The sequence below is a fragment of the Hoplias malabaricus genome, chromosome 2, assembly GCF_029633855.1.
Source record: "Hoplias malabaricus isolate fHopMal1 chromosome 2, fHopMal1.hap1, whole genome shotgun sequence".
Classification (NCBI taxonomy): Eukaryota; Metazoa; Chordata; class Actinopteri; order Characiformes; family Erythrinidae; genus Hoplias; species Hoplias malabaricus.
Genome location: NC_089801.1, coordinates 64,148,125 through 64,160,725, shown reverse-complemented (window position 1 = coordinate 64,160,725; position 12,601 = coordinate 64,148,125). Strand labels below are relative to the sequence as shown.

The following is a 12,601-nucleotide window of genomic DNA, read 5'->3' as shown; positions in this document are numbered from 1 at the left end:
CTACATGTATAGTGTTGTAGTAATGTGTTCAAATATTGCTGCTTTTAAAGCCTGTCTCTAAAGCGATTCATTTGTAAACACCGTCATTTACAAAAAGGCTGCCAGGTGTCAAGGCTGCTGCCTTCTCTTTCAGACACTTATAAACAGACCGTTATTGCGTACTGGAGCTGTCACTCCAAACTCAGCGACCAATAGGAGCCAAGATCTAAATCCCGCCTACCACACACGCGCAGGGAGCGCAGTAACGGTAATCGTCTGGAAAATAAAAAGTCACGTTTTCGAGTTATTTTGTTCGCTTCAAACTGTTTCAAAACATCTAATTCAATACTAAGTTATAATTTGTATTTTTTTTACCGCCGGCCTCTGCAGGGAGAAGAGCTCCATATCAGTTTACCACACACTAAGATTAGGACCTGTTTTCTCTAACTCTGTATAGACTACTGTGACACGTTTAAGATGAAAATACAACACCGTGACACACACGCCTGTTTTAATTCGGTTTTACAGTATGTACTTACCGTAACCAGACGCCATTTCTCCTTCGTGTAACAGCTGAAATCAAAACAGAAACCGACCCCCTGTCCCACTACTGGCACTTGCGCCCTCGCGCCCCTCGTGTGTGTGTGTGTGTTTGTGTTTGTGTGTGTGTGTGTGTGTGTGTGTGTGTGTGTGTGGGTGGGTGGCGGGGGCAAGGGCAGTGAAACGTAATGGATGGGCGAGTCTGTAGACATATTTAGAAAGCTAGAACTGTATTCTATGTTTAATTTCAGCAGGGATTCAGGTGCTGTATTGTCTGTAATTAATCATAGATTGATGTGGGTTCAAGTCCTGTTCCAGGTGACGGTGTGTGAGGAGTTTGGTGTGTTGTCCCCGTGTCTGCGTGGGTTTCCTCCGGGTGCTCCGGGATTGGTGACTCGAAAGTGTCCATAGGTGTGAGAGTGTGTCCCCATTTGAAGGACTGGCGCCCCCTCCAGGGTGTGTTCCTGCCTTACGCCCAGTGATTCCGGGTAGGCTCCGGACCCACCGCGACCCTGAACTGGATAAGGGTTACAGATAATGAATGAATGAATGGTCATAGTGCATATTTGTTATGTACAGTCAGTGAAGGTGTGCAGTAGAACATGAGCGACATCATGTGGTCATATGCAGGTGTGACCTCTGTGTTGGGACCTAAAAATACATTCGGCTGGGATTTCTAAATGTACAAAGATTTCTGGGATTTCCCCGTCTGCAGTATTTTCCCCGTCCAACGTCTTGCCCTAAGCTCTAAATCTTTCCTTGACTTTTAGTGGTAGGAGACCTAAGAGCTGACACACTTCGTTAACTGTTACCGTTAAACTGTAAACTTGCTATGACTGTGCATTCACAATAACTGTCAACAGGTGTGAGTGTGTGAGTTACTGGGTGAGTGTGTGAAACCGTCCACATGTGTGAGTGATCCCCTGTGATGGATTAGTGCTCTGTCCGGGATGTGTCCCTGACTTACACCCAGTGATTCTGTGTAGACTCCAGACACACTGCGACCCTGAACACCCATCTAGCAAATGAATGCACATTGGTTTATTTAAAATAATGACCATATAAATGTATATATCCTAAAATATTTTTATATTTTATATATTTCATTATGTTTTATTTCTTACATTTATTTGATAATATCGCTCATTGGCCGAGTATTATGGAGCTCTGCGCACTGGCCAATGAGAAGCCTTCTTCAAGTTGCGGTTTTGAATGACAGCCGTCTGAACCAACCAGCGTTCAACCCAGCTCGTGCAGCAGCCAATCCTTCGCGGTAATGGGCGGGGCTTCCGGGCGGAGCGGCGGGATTTATTTTTTTGGAAGGAGAAAGAATGGCGCCCAGCTCGAAATCGGAGAAAGACGAACATAAACACAAACAGAAACAGCAGCGAAAACAGAAGGAGCACGTCGTTAAAGTCCTCACACGGGGAAAGGTAGCACTACAGCCGCCGCAGACACTCAGCGGTTCATGAAGAAAAACTCAGTCGGTTAAAGCGAACTGGAGCTAACGGGCTATAACAACCAGCAGCACAACAACAACAATAAAACACCTGCAACAGACACAGTTTCACATTAACACCATTTACACAGACACGGTTACACCACTACAGCAAGCCCGCTATCCACAGCTTACAAAAACACGAGCAGTTAGTCGATGAACAATCAGCTTTGACAGCCTTCTCTTTCCCATTTTCCGTTCCACCTTAAATGCTGCTGTCGTTCCATTCTGTGAATGGCCATTTAAGGTGGACCGGAAGATTTGAGTTTGTTTTCATTTTGCTTGCCTCACTCAAACTGCACATAGAGGCTTTTCAGGAATTTATAATTATCTGCTACAATGTTATTTAACACATTTAACTTTTTAGACAATGAGTAAAAAAATATAGGCACCTTAAACATGAATGTGTTTGTGTTGATATTTCAGCTACAGGGAAACTGGACTGGGCTTAGTATCCGTTACATAAGTCCTCGTATTTAAAAGTGTTTATTTCTAAATTGACCTTCTTGTAGTGGATCATCTGTTGCTTGGATTTGTTTATTGATTTCTTTCTTCAGCCGTTGACAGAGAAGTGGGCCACACTTACAGGATAATTTTCTTCTACAGTAATAATGAAAATACTGATCAAAACGAAACATTTCACCCTCCAACAACGGTTCTGATGATGTACATTTCTCAGCCATAGGTTTAAAATGACCTCCTTTATACACTCACTGATTCTGGAGAGTTTAATAGCTGCCTATCACGCCCCCACAGAGCAGGTGTGATGTGGTGGTGGATCATTCTCAGCGCTGCAGTGACACTGATGTCATGGTGGTGTGTTAGTGTGTGTTGTGCTGGTACAAGTGGATCAGACACAGCAGTTGCGGCTGGAGTTTAAACACTGTGTCCACTCACTGTGCACTCTGTTAAACACTCCTCCCTCAGTGGTCCACCTTGTAGATGTAAAGTCAGAGACAGTAGCTCATCTGTTGCTGCGCAGTTAGTGTTGGTCGTCATCTAGTCCTTCATCAAGACATTTCTAACCAGACTTCACTGAAAATGAATGTAAATCTGATAATAATTTAAGTATATACTATATATTGCTCTTGTGCAGCTTGTGGCCACTGCATCAGAGTCCATTTACTGTCAGTTTCTTAGGTAGTATTCTGTTTATTCTTTTGTTTGACTCTAAACCAATGCTGTTTAGGTTTGCACTGTAAGGTTGCATTGCTGAGGACTTATCACTGAAGGACTTTATATTTGAGGATTGCAGAGGGGGCTGTAGAGGTGGAGATCACTTTAGGAGATAGTCATTCAGATATTCCAGCCTAATTGTCCCATTTCCTCTTTGTTTATTTTCACTCTCCGTAGATCTATGGCCATCTGTCTCAGCGGATATTCAGAAAACTTCCTCCTCGTGTGTGTGTGCCATTGAAAACTATAGTCAGTGAGGAGTTTCTCAGAGCAGGGTGAGTATGTGAAAATGTTTACCACAGCTTTCCTGTTTCACACCTTGCTGTCAGGAGTTAAAGTGATAGAGAAAACAGACAGTCATTGCTCAGCACAAGTACAAGATAAGGAAATGCTGTACTTAATAAATATAACTTTGATATGTGAAGCCTAAATACTGGTCATAATCATATGTTCAGTGTCTGAAGTTTGCATATTTTAAAGTGCACTGGAGCTACAACTAAAGTGTCCTAAATCTTCATGCTATGTTTTCAAGTCATAAAAATACCAGCAGGTATCCCAACATTTTGCCCTGCGTCATAAGCCTATTTATTTGCTTATTTACTTTGTTTGGTTGATTGTAATTTTGTCAGTTTTGAACATTTAAGCAAACCCAGGACTGAAATGAAACATTTAATTGTCTTGATTGATTCAGAACAAAGGAATCCAACTAAAGTCCAAACACACTGTAAGTGTTCCCCTTATTAAGGGACATTCGTATTGTCCAGGAGCACGTTTAGGTCCTTTCCATCTTCTTAAACCCTGTACTGAGTCTTTTAAAGTGAAGAAAACACTACAACATTCACATAAACAAATTTATTAAGGCAGCATACAGAGTAGTCGAAGTGTCATTATGGGCAGTGAGTAAAGGACATAAACAGTTGTAAGTACTTATCAGTGTTGACATTTTGTCTCTTTTGTTTCAGTCACGTCTTCCTGGGCTTTACAAAGTGCGGCCGCTACGTTCTGTCGTACACCAGCGACTGTGGAGAGGATGATGACTTCTCCTTCTACACATACCACCTGTACTGGTGGGAGTTCAACCTGCACAGCCGCCTCAAACAGGTAGGAACCATCGCTCGGTCCTTAACAGAGCACAGTGTCATAGCCGTGTTCACCAGGTCAGTCAGAGTCTTAAATCATACACAGTGTAACCAAGCAATGATAGTGTAGTTTTCATATTAACAATGCAGGGAAGCTACAAACATAGGCTGCATCATATTGTCTGACCCATTTGTATTTTCTTACGTTCCTACATATGTGTCTCTCTGTAACTGTGTCCTTTCCCAGGTGCACCATGTACGTCTGTTTGCAGGAGAGGATATCTACAGTGAGCTTTATCTGACTGTTTGTGAGTGGCACAATGATCACTCCAAGATCGTCATCTTTGGCTTCAAGTGAGACCCTCTGAGAATCCATACTAGATGTACATGCTAGAAAAGTGGCCTGCAAATCATGTTAAATGGGGACATGTTCTACCCCCTTTTCCACAAGGGAACAAGGCTGGTTTCAGCACCTGTTCCTTTAAATGATAATTAGCCGCTCGTTGCTCACCCTGACCCCTGAACCAGAAGCTCTGGTTTTTAGCCACACATTTTTCATATGTCCTCTTTTAAATATTTTGCACTTTTTCTTGATATTAGATATACAGTAGCAATACAGGAGGATAATAACAAGCACTGTAGACCATTATCTATGTTAAGACTAGGAACTAACCCATCTCCATTTAAATGATTCTGTAAAAAACATTCAGTAGGGACCTTCAGTACTTCCTTTTTTGTTTGTAAACTTTAGTTCTTCTCTGTGCATCAGTACACGCAGCAGCAGCTCTGCTCTGATGAACATGATGATGAGTGATGAGAATAACAGAGACATTTACATCACCATCGCCTCCATGCCTCCTGCTCAACCCTGCCAGCAGTGCTGCCCTGTGCCTACTGCATCTACGATACGCACAGGTACACGCACACACAAAAAACTGTACATATAGACATGTATATGTGCCACCAATTCTCTTTCATTTTGATACATTTGCTTAATGTTACTAATCTCTCTCTCTCTCTGTCTCTCTCTCTCTCTCTCTCCCCCCACCCCACTGTGTCTGTGTGTAGGAGGAGAATGCTTGGAGCATGGTTATGTGCTGAATGCTCGTTATCAAGTGGTCTACCCTTTCCCCACTTTCCAACCAGCCCTACAGCTGAAGAAGGATCAGGTCATCCTCCTCAACACCAGCTACTCACTGGTGGCCTGCGCCATCTCCCTCTGCTCTGGTGAGGAGCTCTGTCTTTGTCTGTGTGTGTGTCTGTTTTGTCCTTTTTTTTCCCCTTTCCGCTTTCAGCACCCGTTCCTTTAATTGATAATGAGCCGCTCGCTGTTCACCCTGACCTCAAGCACACAGCAGTGAGTAGCGAGGAGCAGAAGCTCTGTTTTTTTTAGCCATTTTCTCTCTGATCTGTTTCTTTGTTTTTCTCAGTGCTCTTATTTCTCTGCGCTTGTTGTGTCTGTTTTGCTCTGTTTAACCTCATCTTTGTGCTCTCACATAAATGCGGGTCCAGCGTTGTGATTGGACAAACTGAGATAATGGGACATGGTGATTCTAAAGTCTCTGGCCTTGACAGCAGAAGCAGTGCAGAACAGTTTGTTTTATCCCATGTTTCAGATTTAGATTTAGTGATGTTGTTTTAGTGGCAGGTTGAGCTAAACCTGTGGGTGGCGTCTGGATGTGTGTTGTCTCACCTTTCCAGGTTGGTGGTGCTGTGTGATTGAGGGAGTCTTAGCTAATGGTGGAATTTGCAATGCCTAAACTTTGTAATATTGTACTATACATTTTCTTCTTTGTATTAATATCACTTTTTTCTGTCTTTGTCTCTCTCTCAGGGGGAAAGCAGCAGGAGGCAGATGGGCAGAACACTCAGATCTTGTACCGAAAACGAGAGGCTCATTCTTCTTCCAATCATCACCCACCCAGCCCTTCAGCTTCATCCTCATCGTCATCATCCTCATCAACATCATCCTCATCGTCTTCCTCATCCTCTCACTGTTCCCCTGACCACAGACAGCTCAATCCCCAGCCCACCCCGCTCTCGCCCAGCCGCTCGCAGGCAGCCGCGAGAGCACGAGAGTTCGCCGCAGACATTTTCCGGCGGGCGCAGGCAGCGGGGACGGACGGAGAGAGTGAGAGATTGAAGAGAGAAAATGAGGGACTGGAGAAGGCTGAGGGAAAGGATAGAGGATCGGCCAGGCCTTCTGGAGAAACAGAGAGAAAAATAAAAGAGAGAGGTGAAGGAGGGGTGGAGGGGTTTCTGTGAATAATTACAGACGATGTGTTGGGCATCACTGTGGCTTGTGGAACTCTATTTAAAAACAGCTGGTTCTCAACTGTTGTCACCTTCAGCCAATCAGATGTTGGTGTTACCAGGGTAACGGGACAGCTGACAGGACCGGGTTTGTGCACATTGATCAAAATAAACCTCCAACATTAGAGAAATAAGAATTTAAAATATATATATTTTTTCCACCATACGACCCAAACTCTCGATCCATTCAACACAGTTTTTGGGTTGAGGCACACCTGTGGAGAACAACTGTTCTAGAACATTGCTCATAGAACACTGCTTTTTTGCAGAGCTGCTTAAGAACACTGCTGCATTTGGAGAACAGCCATGATCTAGAACATTGATCAAGAACACAGCTTTATTCTAGACCATTGCTTTATTCTAGATATGTAGAATACTGCAGTATTCGAGAACATTGTTTTATTTTAGAACACAGCTTGAGAGCGCTGCTTTATTTTAAAACATTGTCCAAGAACACAGCTTTATTGTAGGACATGGTTTTATTTTAGAATACAGCTTGAGAACACTGCTTTATTCTAGAACATAGCTCTAGAACATTGCTTGATTCTTGCTTTATGTGAGAACACTTCTTTTTTGGGGGGAAATGTTGTTCTATTCCAGAACATTTGATGAATGTCATTTATTACCTGCTTATTTTACTGTAATTACTTTGTGCTGAGAGCATTTGATTGACGTGATTACAGGTTACAGATGTGTGGTAAATGTAGTGTCAGGAGCTGATACATAATTATACTGTAACAGACAGTATTTTGATGTTTTTGCCCAGACAGAGAATTAAACCCCAGTGCTCCCTCCCCACTACGCTCCCCACCACCTTCCTTTCCTTCAGGAATGTTATGATACTGTTGTATGTCCCTGTCACCACATTGTTCTTCACTCTTCTGTCAAACAGATGATGACAAATCGAGTCTTCCAGGGCCGTCCACTTCAAGTGTGAACCAGAACACATCGTTATCTGCCGAGCAGGAGGACACCGGTCCCCCCAACACGGTCATGTCTCCAGCGTCTCAGTCCTCTTCCTCCTCATTGTCACCTCGGGCTTCCTCTTCCTCTTCATCGGAACCGGGATATGTGAACTACACACGGCTCAGATACAGACTGCAGCAGCCTGGCTCCTCAGAGCAGGAGAGCGGTAAAACACACACACACACACACACACATATATGTACATGCATTACTACATTATGATCTACTGACCACAGAATTGCACTGAATGTGTGTGAGAGGTTTGACATTGTTTGTGGACTTGTTCAGGAGAAGAGGAGGACAAGGTCCAGCTTCCTTTCACCGTCTCTGACCTGAAGGGACGAAATCTGCAGCTGGTGACTGGACATTACACCGGACAGGTGTGTCTCTCTAATCAGTACTTTATTATCACTGTTATTTTAATGGAATGAACTGTCTATTGATCTTTTATTAAACAAAAAATATCCTAAATGTTTTTCTCTCTCTCGCTCTCTCTCTGTCTCTCTCAGTGTGTGTGTGTGGAGCAGTTAACTCTGGATTTTGAGTACCTGATTAATGAAGTCATCAGGAACGATGCTGAATGGGCCTCTCAGTTTTGCTCCTTCAGTGACTATGATGTCGTCATCTTAGAGGTGAGTTCGTGTCTAAGGCTTGGCTTTTAATATATAATCACACTTTTATCACGGTGATGTCAGAAGCTGGAACTAATTATAATAATAACGTCATTGAGACAGATATTAGTGAGAGCTTAATGTTTTGTTTTCATCTTATCTAGGATGGTTTGTTTAAAGGCTGGATGACCCTTTAAAAAGATTCAGTCATAAATATGAGAGTTTGGCATGGGAAAATAAACCCAGTCACTTCATTCAGTCATTATCTGTAAGACTTATCCAGTTCAGGGTCGCGGTGGGCCCGGAGCCTACCTGAAATCACTGGGTGCAAGGCGGGAACACACCCTGGAGGGGGCGCCAGTCCTGTTTGTGTTCCTGTCTTAAACCCAGGTAAAGCTGTCAGAGAGTCTGCAGTAAACTGTTTGGCTCCACCCTGTGGCAGTCTGTCAAATGCAGGTTTCTAAGAGCGAACCACTCGACCCTTGTGTATGTCAGTAGAAATATATTTTTAACAGCTAACGTTTTCTACAAACAGAAGGGATGTATTTCACCATTTCACACTTCAGCTGTGTATTTTCTGTTCATGTTACAGTAACGTAGATACAGAAAGTAGATTGGGATTGAACAGTTACTCTAAAATTACACACACACACACACACACTGATGTGATGTGTGAATGTCCATCTCTAGTGTGTGTACATTTCTCATTTCTGCATTTCTGTCTCATGTAGAAGTTTGTATCCTGACTCGCCTCAGCACCAGCTGTTTTGATTGACGTTTCAGCTCATTTGCATATTGAATGTATTAGTGTATTAAGTTGCTATGGCAACTGTTCAGATGAAGTGTAGAGATTTGTTTCTATGGTGACAGGTTTGCCCAGAGACCAACATTGTGGTGATAAACATCGGACTTCTGCTGCTGGCCTTCTCCAACTGTGAGGAGGAACACAGCAGGTACACACACACACACATTCTCTCTCTCTCTCATACACTCACACAGAGTATATACACCTACACACAGCAAGTAGTCAGTGTGATATGTGGAGAAGAAAAAAAAATTGTCACTGCCTCACCCTACATTGACCTGCATTTGTTCATTATATCAGCATCTATGCAGGCATTTTCTTGTGACAGAATTATGATTTAGTCTCATTGACTTTGTGTGTGTATGTGTGTGTGTGTGATGGCAGGCCTAAATCGTATCACTCCAGTCTGCAGGTGAGCTGGGATCTGAACACCGGCGCCTGCTGCACTGTGGGTGTCGGAGATCTCACTGAGGTCAAGGGCCAAACAAGGTGAGGAAGAGTGCAGCTGGTTTTTGTTGTTGTTCTAAAATAATTAAGTGCTTTTATTAACAGCTTATTTATCAATAATATGAGTAAATTATAAGTTTCTAAATATATTTATAGAAAGTGAAATGTGTTGAATAGAATAATGTTGTATTTTGAAGCTTAGACATCTATTCTCTCCATTTCTTCATGTCCTTTCCCCCCCATTTCTCTCTCTCTCTCTCTCTCTCTCTCAGTGGGAGTGTGTGGAGTTCTTACAGAAAGTCGTGTGTGAACACCGTTATGCGATGGCTCGTCCCTGAGAGCAGTTCTCGCTACATCAACCGCATGACCAACGAAGCCCTGCACAAAGGTGTGTCTCTCAGAGGAAATGTATACTCCTGGTACAACACGGATCATAGGGTCTCTGTATTCTCTAGATATTCTGCTAAACCTTCTGTGTTTGTCCAAATGACTTGTACTCACTGATGTCTTTATTAGAAACTTGTTTTTTTAGCTCCACTTCATAGGTGTTCAGTTAGAGACTGAAGCTTCTCTGTTGATGCAGTTTGAGTTGGTCTCTAGTTCTTTATCTGTGGCCAGTTACGGACTCTACTGAACCACTCGTTTGGATGTTTTTTAAGCAGAGGGCCACTAGTGCATTCAGTGCCTTGCACAAGGGCAATCCACCTTAACCTTCACACCCACAACCCCCATTTTTCCTGCTGGTTGTGGGAATCGAACCAATGACTTTGAGTCCTAAGCCCTCTTTTGTAACTATTAGGCCATGGCTCCCCATGTGTTTTGCATTTGTAAAACACCCAGACAATCATCTGTAGATGATACACATTGTCGTTGTCCAAGTAAAAACATACGTATCTCCAAAAAGCTAACATTTAAAAAACAGGATAAGACTTTTTTGAGTGTAACAGTAAAAATAAACCGCAGATAACGCAGTTTATACCCATTACAGCTCAGAAATGTAAAAATATCTTTATTGGGAGCATGTCTGAAAGTTTCATATGTAAAATGGACTTGCATGTTGTAGACAACACACTCTGTGACCACAACCTGCAGCAGATTCTCCTCAACACTGCCGCTATGAATTCATGTTTTAGCAAAAGCAGAGTCTATTATTATGCTATTAACGAGATCCAAATCAGCATATTTAATCCTTATTCTGATTAATTATAGTCACGCTGCTCTGATATTTCAGGTGAGTAAGCATGAGATCAGACGTTAAATTTAGGACATACACTCAGACAGTGCCAGGAAGGCGGGAGTTACGTGGTTTTGATGGACAGGTCTAGCAGCCAATGAAGTCACTTGATAAACTGATTTTTCAGCTTTTCATTGGACATTTTGATATCGGCTCCTATGAACAGATAGAGATTAATGTCCATATTTAACACAGTTTATCAAAGTGTAAAACCACTAAAAAATGGAGATACGTGTTTTTAATCGGACAGCAATGACAGTTCTTTTTTGGGTTCTGGAGCATTTATGTTAATTGAAAACACTTTGTAAAGTAGAGAAACATGTTTCTAACATTCTGGCCAAGAATCTTCATCTTGCCCAACCAGTTAATACACTTAATGAATGTAGTGGCCATCAAATTAAATTTGTCTTCTTTGTTTTACCACAGGTACCTCTCTTCAAGTCCTTGCGGACAGTGACAGAGGCACATGGATCGTCCTCTGAGAGACTTTCAGGGAAACCTCTCTACATCACACAGATGAATAGGCTCTGTATTTTCATTGGTGGAAAAACCCTGTGAGGAGTTTTTAGCCCTGTTCTTGAGGACTATCATGTTCTCTGCTGTGTTCTACCCCATACACACAACCCAGGTAATCCAGGAGTGTAGAGCCTTTTTTGACACGCATGGTGTCCCCACAGAAAAGACTGAAAACCTCTGTTGTATTTCCGCCGAGCCGTAACTGTTGCTGCTACACTATGGAAGCTGCACTAGAACCAACCCTCGCTGCCCATCCATCCTCACAGCTGCAATGAACAAAGTGTCTCCAGTGTCCTTTATATACATTTTTAAGTTGTGTTTTTGTATGATTTTGTTTTACTGTGACATATATTTGGGCAGGTTTAGCTCAGAAAATTTAACAGGAGTGTTTGCCATTGGTAACCAAACCTCCAGCTGGATGTTTACCTTTCTTTTGGAAAGAATTAAAGAGGTTTCCACAAATTTAGCAGCTGCTGACCAGCCAAAAATAAGCCTGCTGCTAATCTAATTTAACTCGCAGTGACTTAAATCCGTTGTTAGTTTACAATCTGTATTCATTTGATTTTGGCCACAAACTGCAGTTTTTCAGTTTTAAGTTTATATGAGAACGGCCTAAACAAACTCCCCATAAACTGCAGTGAAAAGCCACAGATTAGCATTGTCAAGATGTTTATTTGTGATTAGCTCTTCTACGTTATATTTGTATTATTGACTGAACAAACCTCTACAGTTGGTTCAACACGTGTATTCTTTAGTTTTCTTAAGTACTTACTTCGTCGTCAGCATTAATAGCATTATCCCAAACCCATGGCCAGGTCTTTGAGGTGAGATTTGCAGATAAACTGTGAAAGGCTTTGGAAGCTTGATCATAGGAGGGCTTCACAAAGCAGCTTTTCTTATTTAGACAGATAAGTTGACACAAGATTTATTTCACTGTTGTTTGGCTAAGAGAAATTTTGCTTTACCTTACAAACCCCACTGAAGGGCAGGTTCACACCAACTCAGTAGAAAAGTGAAGAGTTGTAGTCTGTGTTTTGGCCCGTTTCTGAGTCTGGTTCAGGATGTTTAGGACCTGTGGGGCTGAGACCAACAGCCAATCAGAACGTGTAGTTTTTTGACTTTGTATTTTTTTTTTTTTAAATACTGGACATGGGACACATTAATAACATCAGTACTTGATCTTGTTGAGATTGATAATGACTTTTTTTTGTTTTTGTTTTAGTTTTGTTTGTTTTTATAAGTAATAAATCATTCTAAAAGTGCTGCTTCCTGCATTACCGAAGATGATCAATGTCCTGATAAATCTCAGCTTACATCTTGTGACACATTACACTTCGGGGAAAGTTCTCCACAGGCACATGTGTTTTGTTTTTGGTGTATAATTTTAAGCAGAGAAATATCATAAACTTCTCCTATTTTATAAACATCTTTCTCTGC

At 42.1% G+C, this 12,601-nt stretch overlaps 1 protein-coding gene across 1 annotated transcript; it reads left to right on the top strand.

Annotated features, from left to right (window-relative positions):
• Positions 1 to 1,826: 1,826 nt before the first annotated feature.
• Positions 1,827 to 12,485, top strand: dcaf15 (DDB1 and CUL4 associated factor 15). Its single transcript, XM_066659008.1, has 14 exons — positions 1,827 to 1,952; positions 3,371 to 3,468; positions 4,156 to 4,294; positions 4,520 to 4,626; positions 5,042 to 5,187; positions 5,341 to 5,499; positions 6,107 to 6,508; positions 7,478 to 7,717; positions 7,840 to 7,931; positions 8,061 to 8,183; positions 9,033 to 9,115; positions 9,352 to 9,456; positions 9,687 to 9,802; positions 11,075 to 12,485. Exons 1-14 carry the CDS (start codon positions 1,851 to 1,853, stop codon positions 11,128 to 11,130), a joined length of 1,968 nt encoding a protein of 655 aa, XP_066515105.1. The 5' UTR covers positions 1,827 to 1,850; the 3' UTR covers positions 11,131 to 12,485.
• Positions 12,486 to 12,601: the final 116 nt, after the last annotated feature.